The sequence below is a fragment of the Microcaecilia unicolor genome, chromosome 14, assembly GCF_901765095.1.
Source record: "Microcaecilia unicolor chromosome 14, aMicUni1.1, whole genome shotgun sequence".
NCBI classification, from domain to species: Eukaryota; Metazoa; Chordata; class Amphibia; order Gymnophiona; family Siphonopidae; genus Microcaecilia; species Microcaecilia unicolor.
The window spans coordinates 10,576,700-10,590,490 of NC_044044.1; the positions used below are offsets into that span (position 1 = coordinate 10,576,700).

The 13,791-nt window shown below is 41.8% G+C and overlaps 1 protein-coding gene across 2 annotated transcripts in view; it reads left to right on the forward strand.

Annotated features, from left to right (window-relative positions):
- Positions 1-13,791, forward strand: part of LRCH4 (leucine rich repeats and calponin homology domain containing 4) — a 134,129-nt gene that overhangs the window by 105,326 nt on the left and 15,012 nt on the right. For both annotated transcript variants that reach the window (XM_030187256.1, XM_030187255.1), the window contains exons 9-16: positions 2,544-2,650; positions 2,921-2,985; positions 3,358-3,501; positions 3,966-4,031; positions 6,347-6,395; positions 6,836-6,899; positions 8,386-8,508; positions 13,234-13,355. In XM_030187256.1, the coding sequence (XP_030043116.1) occupies positions 2,544-2,650; positions 2,921-2,985; positions 3,358-3,501; positions 3,966-4,031; positions 6,347-6,395; positions 6,836-6,899; positions 8,386-8,508; positions 13,234-13,355 (740 nt within the window). The remainder of the gene's footprint in view (positions 1-2,543; positions 2,651-2,920; positions 2,986-3,357; positions 3,502-3,965; positions 4,032-6,346; positions 6,396-6,835; positions 6,900-8,385; positions 8,509-13,233; positions 13,356-13,791) is intronic.

The following is a 13,791-nucleotide window of genomic DNA, read 5'->3' on the forward strand; positions in this document are numbered from 1 at the left end:
GCACCTTGAAGCCTATGATATGTGCCCTTTCTTCTCATAACGAAGAAGCTCCATTGTGATGGCACGTGGAACAGCTTGGAGGTCTCTGTGTGTACTCTCCACCTCATAGGTTGAAGAGCATGAGGAGCCCAGGAAGTATTCCCTGAGCAACTCCCTCACATATTGCCTGGTGTCTGCACCTTTGGGGACCCTAAAGTGTAAGCTTAGAAGGCTGACTAAGATTATTCTGTTTCTTTAGTCTGTCTTTCAGGACCCGCACCTGGATATGTAATGCTCGGGTTCCATCCAGTTCTCTAATGTCAACTCTCTCTGCTCTGACACAGCCATCTGTGAGACTAGGCTCTCAAAGGGCTTGTCAATTTTTCTCTTTCGCCTCTTATTTCTTTAATACTGCCACAATGCCATCCTCTTGTTTAATTAAACCCTCCACCTCCTCACCAGTGTGTTTGAGGGCTCCTGCTAGTAATGGAATTTGTATTCTGTTTTGGCTGCATATTTGTTTTTTGTCATTTTGCTGATCTTCCCCTCCACTGGCTTCAGCATATCTCAAAAGCATTTCTGGCCTGGATAAAAAGGCAGTTGGTGCGGAGAATCGCTCGCCCACATCTATCCACCATCTACTCCAGACTGGAAGTCAAGGACATAGTTTTAGTTGTTGGTATGACACCTAGGGAAAATTTCAGTATAGTGCTCCAAAATGCACATGAAATTCCGAGTGGTAAGCAATATTCTGTTAATAGCATCTGAGTGCCTAGATTCTTTTATAGAATAAAACGTAAATTGACTTTTATACACCAGCATTTAGACTTGAATTACTTATGCCTGATCTCTGATAAGTGTAAATGTATGTACCTAAATGTTACACTTTAGTGTGTAGCTTATAGCAGTGGTTCCCAAACTTGACCCTGGAGGCACCCCAGTTAATCAGGTTTTCGGGATATCCACAATGAATATTCATGAGATGATTTGCATGAGATGGAGACAGTGCATGCAAATTTTTCTCATGAATGTTCATTGTGGATATTCTGAAAAACTGACTGGCTGGGGTACCTCCAGGGCCAGGTTTGTGAACCACTGGCTTATAGTATTCTCTAAGTTAAGCACATAAATGTGGGACCTTCTACCCATGCATACATCTCATTGCAAATACACACTCTGCATGTTGTGCATACAACTTGCAGAATAGTGCTCAGCGTGCACATAGCACTTGTGTGTGAATGTTAACATTCATGCACTTTAAGTACAAGTATTCAGTTATTTTAGCGTGCAAATGGAGCTTATGTTTCGGTACTAAGAAGGAGCTTGTGGCCAACCCAAAGAGCGGCATTGATAGCTTTTTCATGGCCATAAGAAGGTGCCTGCAATATTGGCTCTGTATAGAGGAGAAGGGAATGGAGTATGCTGGAGGCCCAGTATGATGAGCCAGATGGAGTGGAGGAGTGGCCTAGTGGTTAGGGTGGTGGACTTTGGTCCTGGGGAACTGAGGAACTGAGTTCGATTCCCACTTCAGGCACAGGCAGCTCCTTGTGACTCTGGGCAAGTCACTTAACCCTCCATTGCCCCATGTAAGCCGCATTGAGCCTGCCATGAGTGGGAAAGCGCAGGGTACGAATGTAACAAAAATAAAATAGATACTATTAGAGATTCTACATGGAATGTTGCTGCTATTGGAGATACGGTTGCTACTATTGGAGATTCTACATGGAATGTTGCTACTATTGAAGATTCTACATGGAATGTTGCTGCTATTGGAGATACGGTTGCTACTATTGGAGATTCTACATGGAATGTTGCTACTATTGAAGATTCTACATGGAATGTTGCTGCTATTGGAGATACGGTTGCTACTATTGGAGATTCTACATGGAATGTTGCTACTATTGAAGATTCTACATGGAATGTTGCTGCTATTGGAGATACGGTTGCTACTATTGGAGATTCTACATGGAATGTTGCTACTATTGGAGATTCTACATGGAATGTTGCTATTCCACTAGCAACATTCCATGTAGAAGGCTGCGCAGGCTTCTGTTTCTGTGAGTCTGACGTCCTGCACGTATGTGCAGGACGTCAGACTCACAGAAGCAGAAGCCTGCGCGGCCACATTGGTGATCTGCAAGGGCCGACTTCTAGTGGAATAGCAACATTCCATGTAGAATCTCAAATAGTAGCAACAGTGGAGGAGTGGCCTAGTGGTTAGGGTGGTGGACTTTGGTCCTGGGGAACTGTGGAACTGAGTTTGCTTCCCACTTAAGGCACAGGCAGCTCCTTGTGACTCTGGGCAAGTCACTTGACCCTCCATTGCCCCACGTAAGCCGCATTGAGCCTGCCATGAGTGGGAAAGCGCGGGGTACAAATGTAACAAAAAAAATAAATAAAAATGGGAAGAAGTAAGAAGAGGCTTTTGTAGAGTGTCCTTGATGAGAGCTGAATGGGGAGGAAGAATTTGGCGATAAGATTTAAATTACAAGTTTTTGTGCAGTTTTTCCACTAAATACCTCAAGAGCTGTGGTACCTACTGGATGCTACCTTTGTTCTTCCAGGGCCTGGTGACCTAGAGCAGATAGACTACATCGATAGCAGCACTAATGGCGAGGAGGATGATGATGTGAAGTCAGACTGTGGTCTGCAGATGATGGTGTCGTCAGAGGTGAGAGATAAGATCTCTGATGCCACAGGAGTTATTCCTTTATGTATTGTTGGAAATGATTTATTTCATTACTGCCCCCATATGGGGCAGATTGCAGGTGCATGAAGTCATTCCACACCTTAATGGAATGGGATCGAGTGTACATGTAACACCCTGCCATGCTTACAGCAGAAACTGTAGAAGAGCTGAGAGTTTGTATTTCTGGAAATACTGGCAAGTTCAGGAACACTTGGGCTATTTCATATGATAAACCTTTATCATTCATTTTAGGAGAAAAGTAAAACAGACACACTGTCACCACAGAGAACAGATGGAGAGAAATCTGTAGGCAGCAGGTAAGGAACTGGATGGTGAACAATTAAACCCCCATATTGTTCTGTCTTGCTGTTTAGTCCTGTTTTTTGTCTGATTTCTAATCATATTACTTGTGTAGATAGTACTTCATAATAATTAAGTCTTCCTTCTATCCCCTTTATTTGGGGATGCTCCAATATGATGATTTAACATTTAATACATGCCCTTATTCAGCATGCATTAACCCTGCTTTCAAAAAACTTCCTTTAGTGTTCTTTTTATGTTTTGTAAACTCAGCAGGTAATATCTCTACATTCTAATTCAGCACTATATTTAAGCTTTGTTTTAAGTGAAGCCATAGTGAGCATTCCTCGTTTTGCCAACGTGCTTTCAGTATTGCTGTATTTTATCAGACCGATCACCACAGTAGGCTCCGCTCGTGAGGAACTAGGGACTGGGAATGAGGAAAGACGACGGCCAGAGACTCTGCAAATTTGGCAGGAGCGTGAACGGCAGCAGCAGGCACTAAGGAGCCAACCGCTAGAGAAAAAGGAGAGGTAAGCAGACGGGGAGATCTGTAGTGATAACATGGGTGTGACGGGGGTGTGCTGAAATGGCGGAACTTTCATATAGGAAATGTTAGGTCCTGTAGTGGAATGTGCCATATGTTGCTTATGTTACTTTTCGAATAGAGAAGGTGGAGTGGAGCAGTTTCAACCTGCTGTGCCTCGGAGAGTTGTTCACAAAATGCTACTTGCTTTTGCTATGCAGAATAGGACCATTTATTGTTGTTGTTAATGTTGCCATGTGTGAGGTTGAAGGGATTAGGATACCATGCCGGAAGGTATTGCTTGCATTATTGGCACATGTCTAGGTAAAGAGAGAAGTGCATGTGTTGTATTTGCATTCTGAGGAGAGAAAAGAAGTGGTGACAACACTTCTCCTTTTTTTTTTCATGTTGTTCTGATTTTACATTTTGACAGGTCTTTGGCACTTTAAATTTGTGTTTCTTTTTTTCCAGTTGGCTGAAATTGACACCCAAGGGTACTGCAACTAGTTCCCAGTCACTAAGTACCACAGCTAAGAAGTAAGCAGTACAGCATGTGAGAAACCTTACCAACAGGGTTCGTAGAATTTGGGGGAATTTAGTCTCAAGGTGTGGGTGGAAGATTTTATTCTGTTTCCCCAGCAACAAGGGTGAGGCTAGCTTATCTCTTTCTTTGAGAGTGATCCCATTGAATCTCTGGAGGTGTATAATGCATGCAAGAGATATCTAAGAGCTGTTCATTGTATGCACTTGACTGTGGTCAACCCTTCCAGAGACTGCTACAAGTCTATTTGTGACATGCAGATGGTGTTTTCACTGTAAAGTCCAGGAGCCAATAGCAGCACCATCAATCCTACATGCAGCTCTTTAGACCCACTGCTCTCCAAATTCACACCCTTCTGTGGATGGCTAGTCTAGTAGTAAGAGCATTGGGCTGAGAACCAGAGAAGCCAAGTTTGAATCCTGCTGCTTATAATCTTGGGCAGGTCACTTAATGCTCGGTTGCCTCAAGTACAAACTTGTAAGCTCTCTGGGAGTAAGAAAACTCTTACTGCATCTCAGTGTAACTTGCCTTGAACTACTGAGAAAGGCCTGAGCTAAAATCATATCTCCTTTCCTCCTCTCCTTTCTCAGAAGGCTTGCTGCCAGTGCCATCTACAGAACAGCTGTTTTGGCTTTTCTTCCAGAATCCCGCAGTTCTCAGTGAGATTGAGCCATGTGCCCAAATTAGAATTAGAAAAAGTACAGAGAAGGGCAGTCAAGATGGTAAAAGGGGTTGGAATGACTTATCTGTGAGGAAAGGCTAAAGAAACCAGGGCTTTTCAGCTTAGAGAAGAGATGGCTGAGGGGGTGATAGGCTAGAGGTCTATAGAACAAATTGGATATATATAGATATATATATATATTTTTTTGTCACATTTGTACCCCGCACTTTCCCACTCATGGCAGGCTCAATGCAGATACATAGCTATAAAAATATATATCTTAACGTGTAATTAAGATCTGGAACCTGTTGCCAAAAACTGTTGTAAAAGGTTTGAACAAGTTCCTAAAAGAAAAGTCCATAAAACATTATTAAGGTGGACTTGAAAAAATTCACTGCTTATTTTTGGGATAAACAGCATGAAATCTGCTTTACTGTTTTGAGATTACCAGGTACTTATGACCTAGATGGGCCACAGCTGGGTTTGATGAAGCTTTGTTCTATCCCAGTATGGCAATGCTTCTATGTACACTTATCACGGGACTGAGAATAGTACAGGGGTTTTAGCACTGCATAGCTAAAAATTGCTGAGAGATGCCAGAACATAGAACCAGCTGTTCCAGAAGTGGTGCCAGCAACAAACCTGTGAAGAAAAGGAGAAGAGATGGTATGGGAGTTGCGTTCCAAGACGTATGAAGAGAGACTTGCTGACCTGAACATGTATACTCTGGAGGAAAGGAGGAACAGGGGTGATATGATACAGACGTTCAAATATTTGAAAGGTATTAATCCGCAAACGAATCTTTTCCGGAGAGGGGAAAGCGGTAGAACGAGAGGACATGAAATGAGATTGAAGGGGGGCAGACTCAGGAAAGATGTCAGGAAGTATTTCTTCACGGAGAGGGTGGTGAACGCTTGGAATGCCCTCCCGCGGGAGGTGGTGGAGATGAAAACGGTAATGGAATTCAAGCATGCGTGGGACAGGCATAAAGGAATCCTGTGCAGAAGGAATGGATCCACAGAAGCTTAGCTGAAATTGGGTGGCGGGGGGAAGAGGGGTTGGTGGTTGAGAGGCTAGGATGGGGGAGGGCAGACTTATACGGGGTCTGTGCCGGAGCCGGTGATGGGAGGCGGGAAATACTGCTGCACAGACTTATATGGTCTGTGCCCTGAAAAAGACAGGTACAAATCAAGGTAAGGTATACACATGAGTTTATCGTGGGCAGACTAGATGGACCGTGCAGGTCTTTTTCTGCCGTCATCTACTATGTTACTATGTTACTATGTATATGTAACTTACTGAAGAGTTGACTTGGAGGGTTGAAGGTGAGGACGGGTTGGTGGAGACTGGCAGGTTTTGAGTTGGAGGGGGGAATGTGATTTGGGTAAGACAATATGTGGGTGAGAGGAGATAAGGGAGGGGAAAGGGTGGGATAGGGGAGCAGATTTCGTTTTAGTTGAGTTGCTCTTGAGTTTGCCTGAGCAGCCAACCTTGGCTGCATGATTGGAGCTACTTTGCTAGCTATAATCTGGGCTTGTTCATTGTCCAAAAACTTAAGTGGCCCAAACTGGAAAAATAATGACCACCACTGATCAAGCTGGTGACTTTGATATGAACCTTAATTCAGAGTGATCATTTGTCTCTCTCTAGTGGACCATGTGAGAACAGCAGCTTTGTATCCCAAAAGCAGAAAAATCAGGTAAGAGAAGTACACAAGATTTAAAACGGGGAGAATAGTTCTCATAGGGGGGAGTCCCTGATGAAAACCAGATAAGGTAGATCAGGAGAGAGGCCTGGGTGGGGAATCTTTGAGCAAAGCCAGATGAGATGCAGTCAGGAGAGGCCTTTCAGGGGAAGTATCTCTACGTTCTGGATAGGAATGTACTAGGGGAGGCATGTACAGTGGAAGAATTCTTGATGAGCCAAATGAAAAGGTCAGGAGAGAGGTCTTGGAATGGGAAGTCCCTGATGAGAGCTGGATGGGGAAAGGTCTTTGTAGGAGAGAATCTCAGAGGAAAGTCAGGAGAGAAATCTTATTGAAAATCCCTGCTAAGAATCAGAAAAGGAATATAGGGAGAGATGTTGCAGAAACGAATAAGTTGTTTCCACTGCAATGCTGACTGTCTTATCTTACTATAGAATTTGGACCTTCCAGTGAGCAGTAGAAGTGCTGCCTCTATAGTCATGTCATCACATCAGACAGGTGGGTAAGGGAAGCCAGGCAGTTACAGTAGTATCTGAATTTGTATGATCTGATACTGTGTACCGTGTACTGCTATATAATCCTAAATAAGTTAACCTTTTTTCTCCAAAAGAACTTCATTGGGATGAACTGCAGGATAAAATAAAACTAAGGAGTAAAAATGACAAGTAGAAAACATAGACCATAGAAACATATCCATGTGTAAATAGTGACATTTGCATGAGTATATCACATACACATGTAAACACCAGTTTCAGACAGCTGCTATTTACATGTGGGGAGCCACATAACACAGAGATTTCAAGGTGGCATGGTTTGAGTGGAACTAAAATCTACACATGTATTCCCCATTTTACAAAGAGAATCGTGTACACGTGTATGGGGATAAATTCCACATCAGGTTTTACACTAAGCCAAAGGTACACATAGATTTTGAAAAAGTGTTTATTTTGACCAGGGCTTTACACAGAGGATTAAGGGAGCCTTTCTCCCGAATCCCATGTAGTTTACACCCACCTCAAAAAGGAAACCAAGTTAAAATTGCAACCTTGCTACTTAGTTGGTGGCACTTATATGTTTTGTAAAATGGACAGCTACATGAGGAAGTTGTGAAATAACCACTTTCCAAATCCGATGATACCACATGGATACTGGTGGGGGGGGGGGGGGGGGGCGGTTTGAAGAGGGGGGGAGGTTCAGTGTGCATATTTATAAAGTGACTTCTGCTGCAAATTCCAGAAAATACATCTTCACTCCTGCAGTTATTAAAATGACCTATATACTTCTCAATTCTGATCTGTTCTGTGTAAGATTAGGCTCATAGTGCGGTTGCTATGTTAGCTACTTCAAAGAAGCAAATAAAGATTAATGAATAAGCAAAAGAAAAACATGTAAAGTGATACTAGCTTAATATGGTTTTGTCTGGGAACTAGAGAGAATCCACGTACGTGGAGAACTCAGTAGATCCCACGGGGCGTAAAATGAAAATAAAAAAAAGGTGGGAGTGTGAGCCAGGCTATCCAAAGACTGAAACCAAGGTAAAATTAAAATATATGACGTTTAATTTATTTGAAACAAATAATAATAAAACAATTGTACATAGAAAATGACTCGACACAACGTTGTGTTTCGGCCAGACGGCCTACATCAGGAGTCTGATGCACTGAGGTGAAACAACGAATAGAGATTATCAATGGTTATAATCTCAAAATCTCCATGCGCACAAAAAAATGCCAAATGAAAGATCTAAAAAGGTCTTGAAAAAGACCGTTCAGTGAGTGATCCGTCTGCCGCTGCGTACTGCACCAACGATAAAGCTTTTTATCGTTGGTGCAGTACACAGCGGCAGACGGATCACTCACTGAACGGTCTTTTTCAAGACCTTTTTAGATCTTTCATTTGGCATTTTTTTGTGTATTGTGTATAAATCTAAATGTATCTGTAAGGTTATGCATAAAGATGAAAGCAATTGTTCTTGTGTTTGTAGATCTGCTTCCTTCCCAGAATTTGTCAGTACAGATGCTGTCTTGCAAAGAAGGTGGCACAGTCCAGAAACCCAACAGTTTCCTGTTTCGCTCATCCTCCAGGAACAGCATCAGGCCTGGCTCTGGTGAGTGATTTTAGAAAGTCATTCAATCTTTTCTTCATCCCTTGCTGTTTCTCCAATCCAAACCTACACATTGTTGCATACCATCTTTTCCTACACTTACGCATGGGGGAATTCTGCATTTGCCTTGCATCATTCTGTTCATTCTGCATCACTCTCCTCGGGTCTGGAGAGAGGAGGCTGCAGAGTTAGCATAAGTGGCCAGAATGGGAAAAGGAGCAATAATGATGAAACCAGAGAGAGAGAGATAGGCAAGGGGGTAGGAGAGAGAAAGCTTGGGGGGGGGGGGGAGGGGGGGGGGGGGGGGGGGGGGGTCTTGCTGGGGAAGTAAGGAGCAGAGAAAGAGAAATAGCTACAGAGAAAGGGGGAACAGAGAAAAAAAACACTGGTGATTTTGCTGCTTGGGGGAGAGTGAGCAAAATTGGAAAGAGGCAGGAGAATGCTGATGGATAAGCTTAGGGGTGGGGGATAGAGAGAGAGTGAGCTAGGGAAACTGAAAGTTGTAGGCAGCTGAGTTGGGTGGTGGAGGGAGAGATGGAAAGGGATTGACATTGGTCAAAGCAGGAGGTAGAGCTGCTGGGCAGTTCACCCTAAGAATAGGGAAATGGAGAGATGAAGCCTAGATAAGGGTTCAGTTCAAAAGTGTGGGGACACGGGACTTGAACCAAGATGTGTAAGGCTTATGAGAGAGGAATTTTGAACAGAATAATTAGTACTCAGATACTTAACTGCACTGTATTATAAATTTAAATTATTACTCAGTGATTATATTTCTTTTTTTTTTTTTTTTTTTATTTATAATTTCAACATTTTATACAAGCATTGAATCTTGTTCAGGAAAAACAGAACATATATAATTTTTAACAGGAAACAAAGTTTTAACTCTCCCCTCATACTCTAAGGGAGATAAAAAGAACATAATATTTTAACTTCTTTCCTAGACCACCAACAAAAGGAAAAGAGGGGGCTAAGCATAAGTGATGGAACAAACATGTGGAAAACAAATTTTTAAATGAATATGGCCTGGTTAGCTTCCACACTTTTTAATATTAATCCTGATCTTTTCATTATTCGGAAATTATCTGGTTATTTTTTTCATCTCTAAAAAGACTTTCAGTTGTTCTGGTTCAAAGAACACATATTTTTTGTCTAAATAATTTATCATGCATTTACAAGGATATGACAAAATAAATCTTGCCCCAAGCAATCGAGTTTCTTCTCTATAAGCTAAAAAAGCTTTTCTTCTATCTTGTGTGGTTTTCACCACATCTGGATATATCCATATTTTTTCTCCAAGAAACATTTTAGTTGAGTTTCTAAAGTACATTTTCAATATGGCATTCACATCCTGTTCAAAAACTAATGAAACAAGCATAGTCTTTCTAGTTAGAATTTCAGTGGTTGATTGTTCTAAGAAGGCTGTTAGATTTTGTAAATCTCCTGGAGTCTTCAATTTTTCTCCCCTTTTCAAATCTGGTAGGTAATATATTTTATTAATTGGGGGAATCAACTCTGGGGAGTATAGAAGATTTTCCATAAGAAATTTTTTGAACAGATCCTTCACATTAGTTTCAGAGGAAACAGGGAAATTCAAAAATCTTAAATTTAAACGTCTATTATAGTTTTCAAAGTATTCTATCTTTCGATGAATTGCCATCTTATCCTTAATAAGCATATCAGATTTCTCTTTCAAAGTCATTAAGTCCTGTTGAACAATTATATTAGTCTTTTCAGATTCTTTTTTGAAGGTATCCAACGCAGAAGTTACCAAGTCTAGTTTACTCACGATTGGGGTTACCACAGAAGTTAACGTTTGTATCGCTGCCCAGATAGTTTCCAAAGTTATCGCCTCGGGGGTCTTAAGCTCCACTTTGTTTTGTTGTTGTCCCAGGGCCTCGTCGTGGGTTCCGGTGATTAAGTCTTCTGTTTCGCCATCTCCAGACGTTTCTAGAAGGCCTAACCCACTTCTGAGGCCTGCTGGGCAAGGCGGGGGATTAATTTCCGGCGAGGATAGTGAGGTCTCAACTCCCCGTGGAAAAGACGCTCCACCCTCGTCTTCCACTGCGGGGAAACTCAAGCCGGTCCGTCGTGGAGTGCTGGCGGCAAACCTCTCCATCGTCGTCTGCACCAGGGCAGTTTCGGGATTTTTCACCGGTAAGCCCTTTACTACCCCTTTCCTTTTGGTATGAGGCATTTTAGGAAAATTTCCGTAGTAATCGTTCACCTAAGGAAAGTCAGCATCGATGTTGAGCGTCTGCCAGCCCATCCGCCATCATGGAACGCCCCCTCCCTGAGGCCATATTTCTTGATCAAATAAAGGTGGCAGAATTTTTCAGGATCTTCAAAACTTTTGTCATATAGCATTTCCCCAGGGGCATGCAATATGCTGTCTTTAGAAACACAATTAAAGTTTTCTTCGAAGCTAAGGCTCTTGAAGTGGAAGCCAGGTACCATGCTTATGATATTCATTAATGATCTTATACTCTGTAATTTAGAGGAAATCATAACACTATTGACTCTAGGATATAAAGGGGTAGTAATATCCCCTTTCCTACCAATTCTCAGTAATTGTCTTATCCTTGTTCACCACCAAACCATGAGATCTAAACCAGCTCATAATTCTTTCCAATCCCTTGGAGATAATTTTCAGTACATCGTCACAAATATATTCCATTGACATTATCAACTGAACATCATCTGCATGGATATAACCTTCCCAGCCTGATTCTCTGATATCTCCCCCCTGCCTTTTCTATGTCCATCCAAACCTCCTGACTTTCCAAAACAGATGTTATCCGATTCAACTGTTTCTCCTAAACCAATATCCCTACATCTCATGACACCAACCTAGAGTGTTTAAGTAGAGGACTGATGAAAGGTCCACTAACAGCAGTAAGGCCTCAGCACCCTTCAACAAGTGTAAAATGTAATTTTCCTCAGCTACCAAAATTGCCTCTGAGCTGTGTCTCCTTCCAAATTCTGTTTGGATAGGATCTAAACAATTGTGATCTTCCAAATAGACTATTTGGCTCTTAGCAATTTTATTCATAAGTTTATTTAACCGACACTAATTTGCTACTGGTCTATAATTTATGCATTGTTTAGGATCCCTTTATCTTTTCCCTTGAGTACATAAGTATTGCCATACCGGGACAGACCAAAGGTCCATCAAGCCCAGCATCCTTTTTCCAACAGTGGCCAATCCAGGTCACAAGTATCTGGCAAGATCCCCAAAAAGTACAATATACATTGCTCAGTTATACATCATGGAATGTCTGTTAAATAAGAATCCATTTCAGCGTACTATGCTCTAACTCTACTAGCATACAATTAATACAAAACTAATAAAACAATCCAAAATTAAATAAACTAGTACAAGGATGTGCTCATGCTTTGCCGTTATTTAACTCAAGTCCAAGTTCCCATGGTGAGTCTCCCATTTAAATTGCCGGTACATATATCCTGCATACCATTCAGACACTCATGCTCATCACCTTTCATCCCTCACTTCCTATCTTTCCTGGCTGAACCCAAACCTAATCCAACCTTGACCCCCCCCCCCCCTTTCTGAAAAGTGCAGTCACCTGTTTCACTTGCATCCCACAGGCCCCACCACTCGAGGAAGTGGCATCCCATTCTGGGCCCTTTGTCTACACACATATATGCATTATTAGGCTATAGCAGATAACAGAAATTACTTAATGATCGCCCCCCCCCCCCTTCAAAAATATATATCTGTGTTCCCCAGTGTTCTTTCTCCTAAAGGGAAGTCCTGTATTGCTTGCCAATATATCATGCTTCACTTGGCAGGAAGAACAGAACAAAGAAAAAGTCACCATATCAGCTACTGTCCATAGAAACAAAATTGTTTGGCTTCTGACCTCTTTTGGACCTCTTCCATTGATGACCTGCCATACTCTCTTTCTGGACCATTCTTGTATCTAAAAACATTCAAGTCTGTGGTTCTTCATTCCAGTGTTCCTACTCGGGGGGGGGGGGGGGGGGTCTTTTACAAAGGCATGGTAGCATTTTTAGTGCGTGCTAAACGCTAGAGACGCCTAGCGTTTAGTGCACACTAAAAACGCTAGCGGGCCTTTGTAAAAAAGGCCCACTAAACTCTGTCTCCTGTTTTTCATATAGATTTTTATAGCCCATGATTAAATGATCTTTTTATTAGCAAGTTAGGAAACATAAAAAAAAACCACTCAGTATATTAGTAGTAGCATAATGTATTGTCATGTTTTCAATTTATTATTACAGCTTGGATATGAGGGGCTTATGGCTGATGATATATCAATGAAAAATCTTAGTATGGTGCAAAAGGAATTTTTTTTAACATTATGAATTGTGTATTTCTGAAATGAATTGGACTATAATATTTACTATGTACCTCTTGGAATAGTAGTTTAGGCCTACCTTTTTATGATGATTGCATTGATAGAGGGTGTTTAATATCAATAATGCTGTTGCATTGCATATTTTTGGATCTGCTGCCTTTTGTGAGAGGTTTTCAGGATATCCACAATATGTATGAGATTGGCATATAATGGAAGTAGTACATATAGATTTATCTCAGCATATTCATTGTAGATACCTTGAAAACCTGACCAGCTTGGTGTACCTTGAGGATTAGGTTGGGAACCCTGGTTTCAAGTGATTGCACTGCACTCTGCTTTCTCTTTTCATCCCAGCCTTCACTTATTTGTAAGAAGCCATTTTTCTTTTCAGTCTGCAGTCCTGTACACAGCCCTTTGGATTTCACCCCTACAGAACCCCATAGCCCTGTCATGAGACTACGGTCCACTCAGCAGGCCATGGATGAGAAAGCACTACTAACCCAGCTGCGTAAGGTACTGTTTCTCCTCCCCCCCCCCCCCCCCCCCCCCCCCAAGAACTACATGTGAGGCTGTCTGGAGGTGAAGGAAGACAGGCACAGAGGATGGGCAAATCTGCCATATCTTGTAGTCTAATTGGCATCTATCAGAAACATCTTATGTATTACATTTAAAGCAGCAGGATCATATGCTTCCAGTTAAGTGATGTAGCCAATTCTGTAACTCCTAAGCCTCTCATAAGAACATAAGCATTTTATGGATCCACTTTATGGTAAAATCTTTTTTTTATTAATAATACAAGTTAGACATCCAATACACAAGCCAAATAAGTACAAGAAACACAACAATTTTTGGAACCACAAGGTCAAAATATTAACACAGCCAATTCTAAGTCCTATACCCCCCCCCCCCCCAAAAAAAAAAAAAAAAGTCAGAACTTACTTACAGTGGT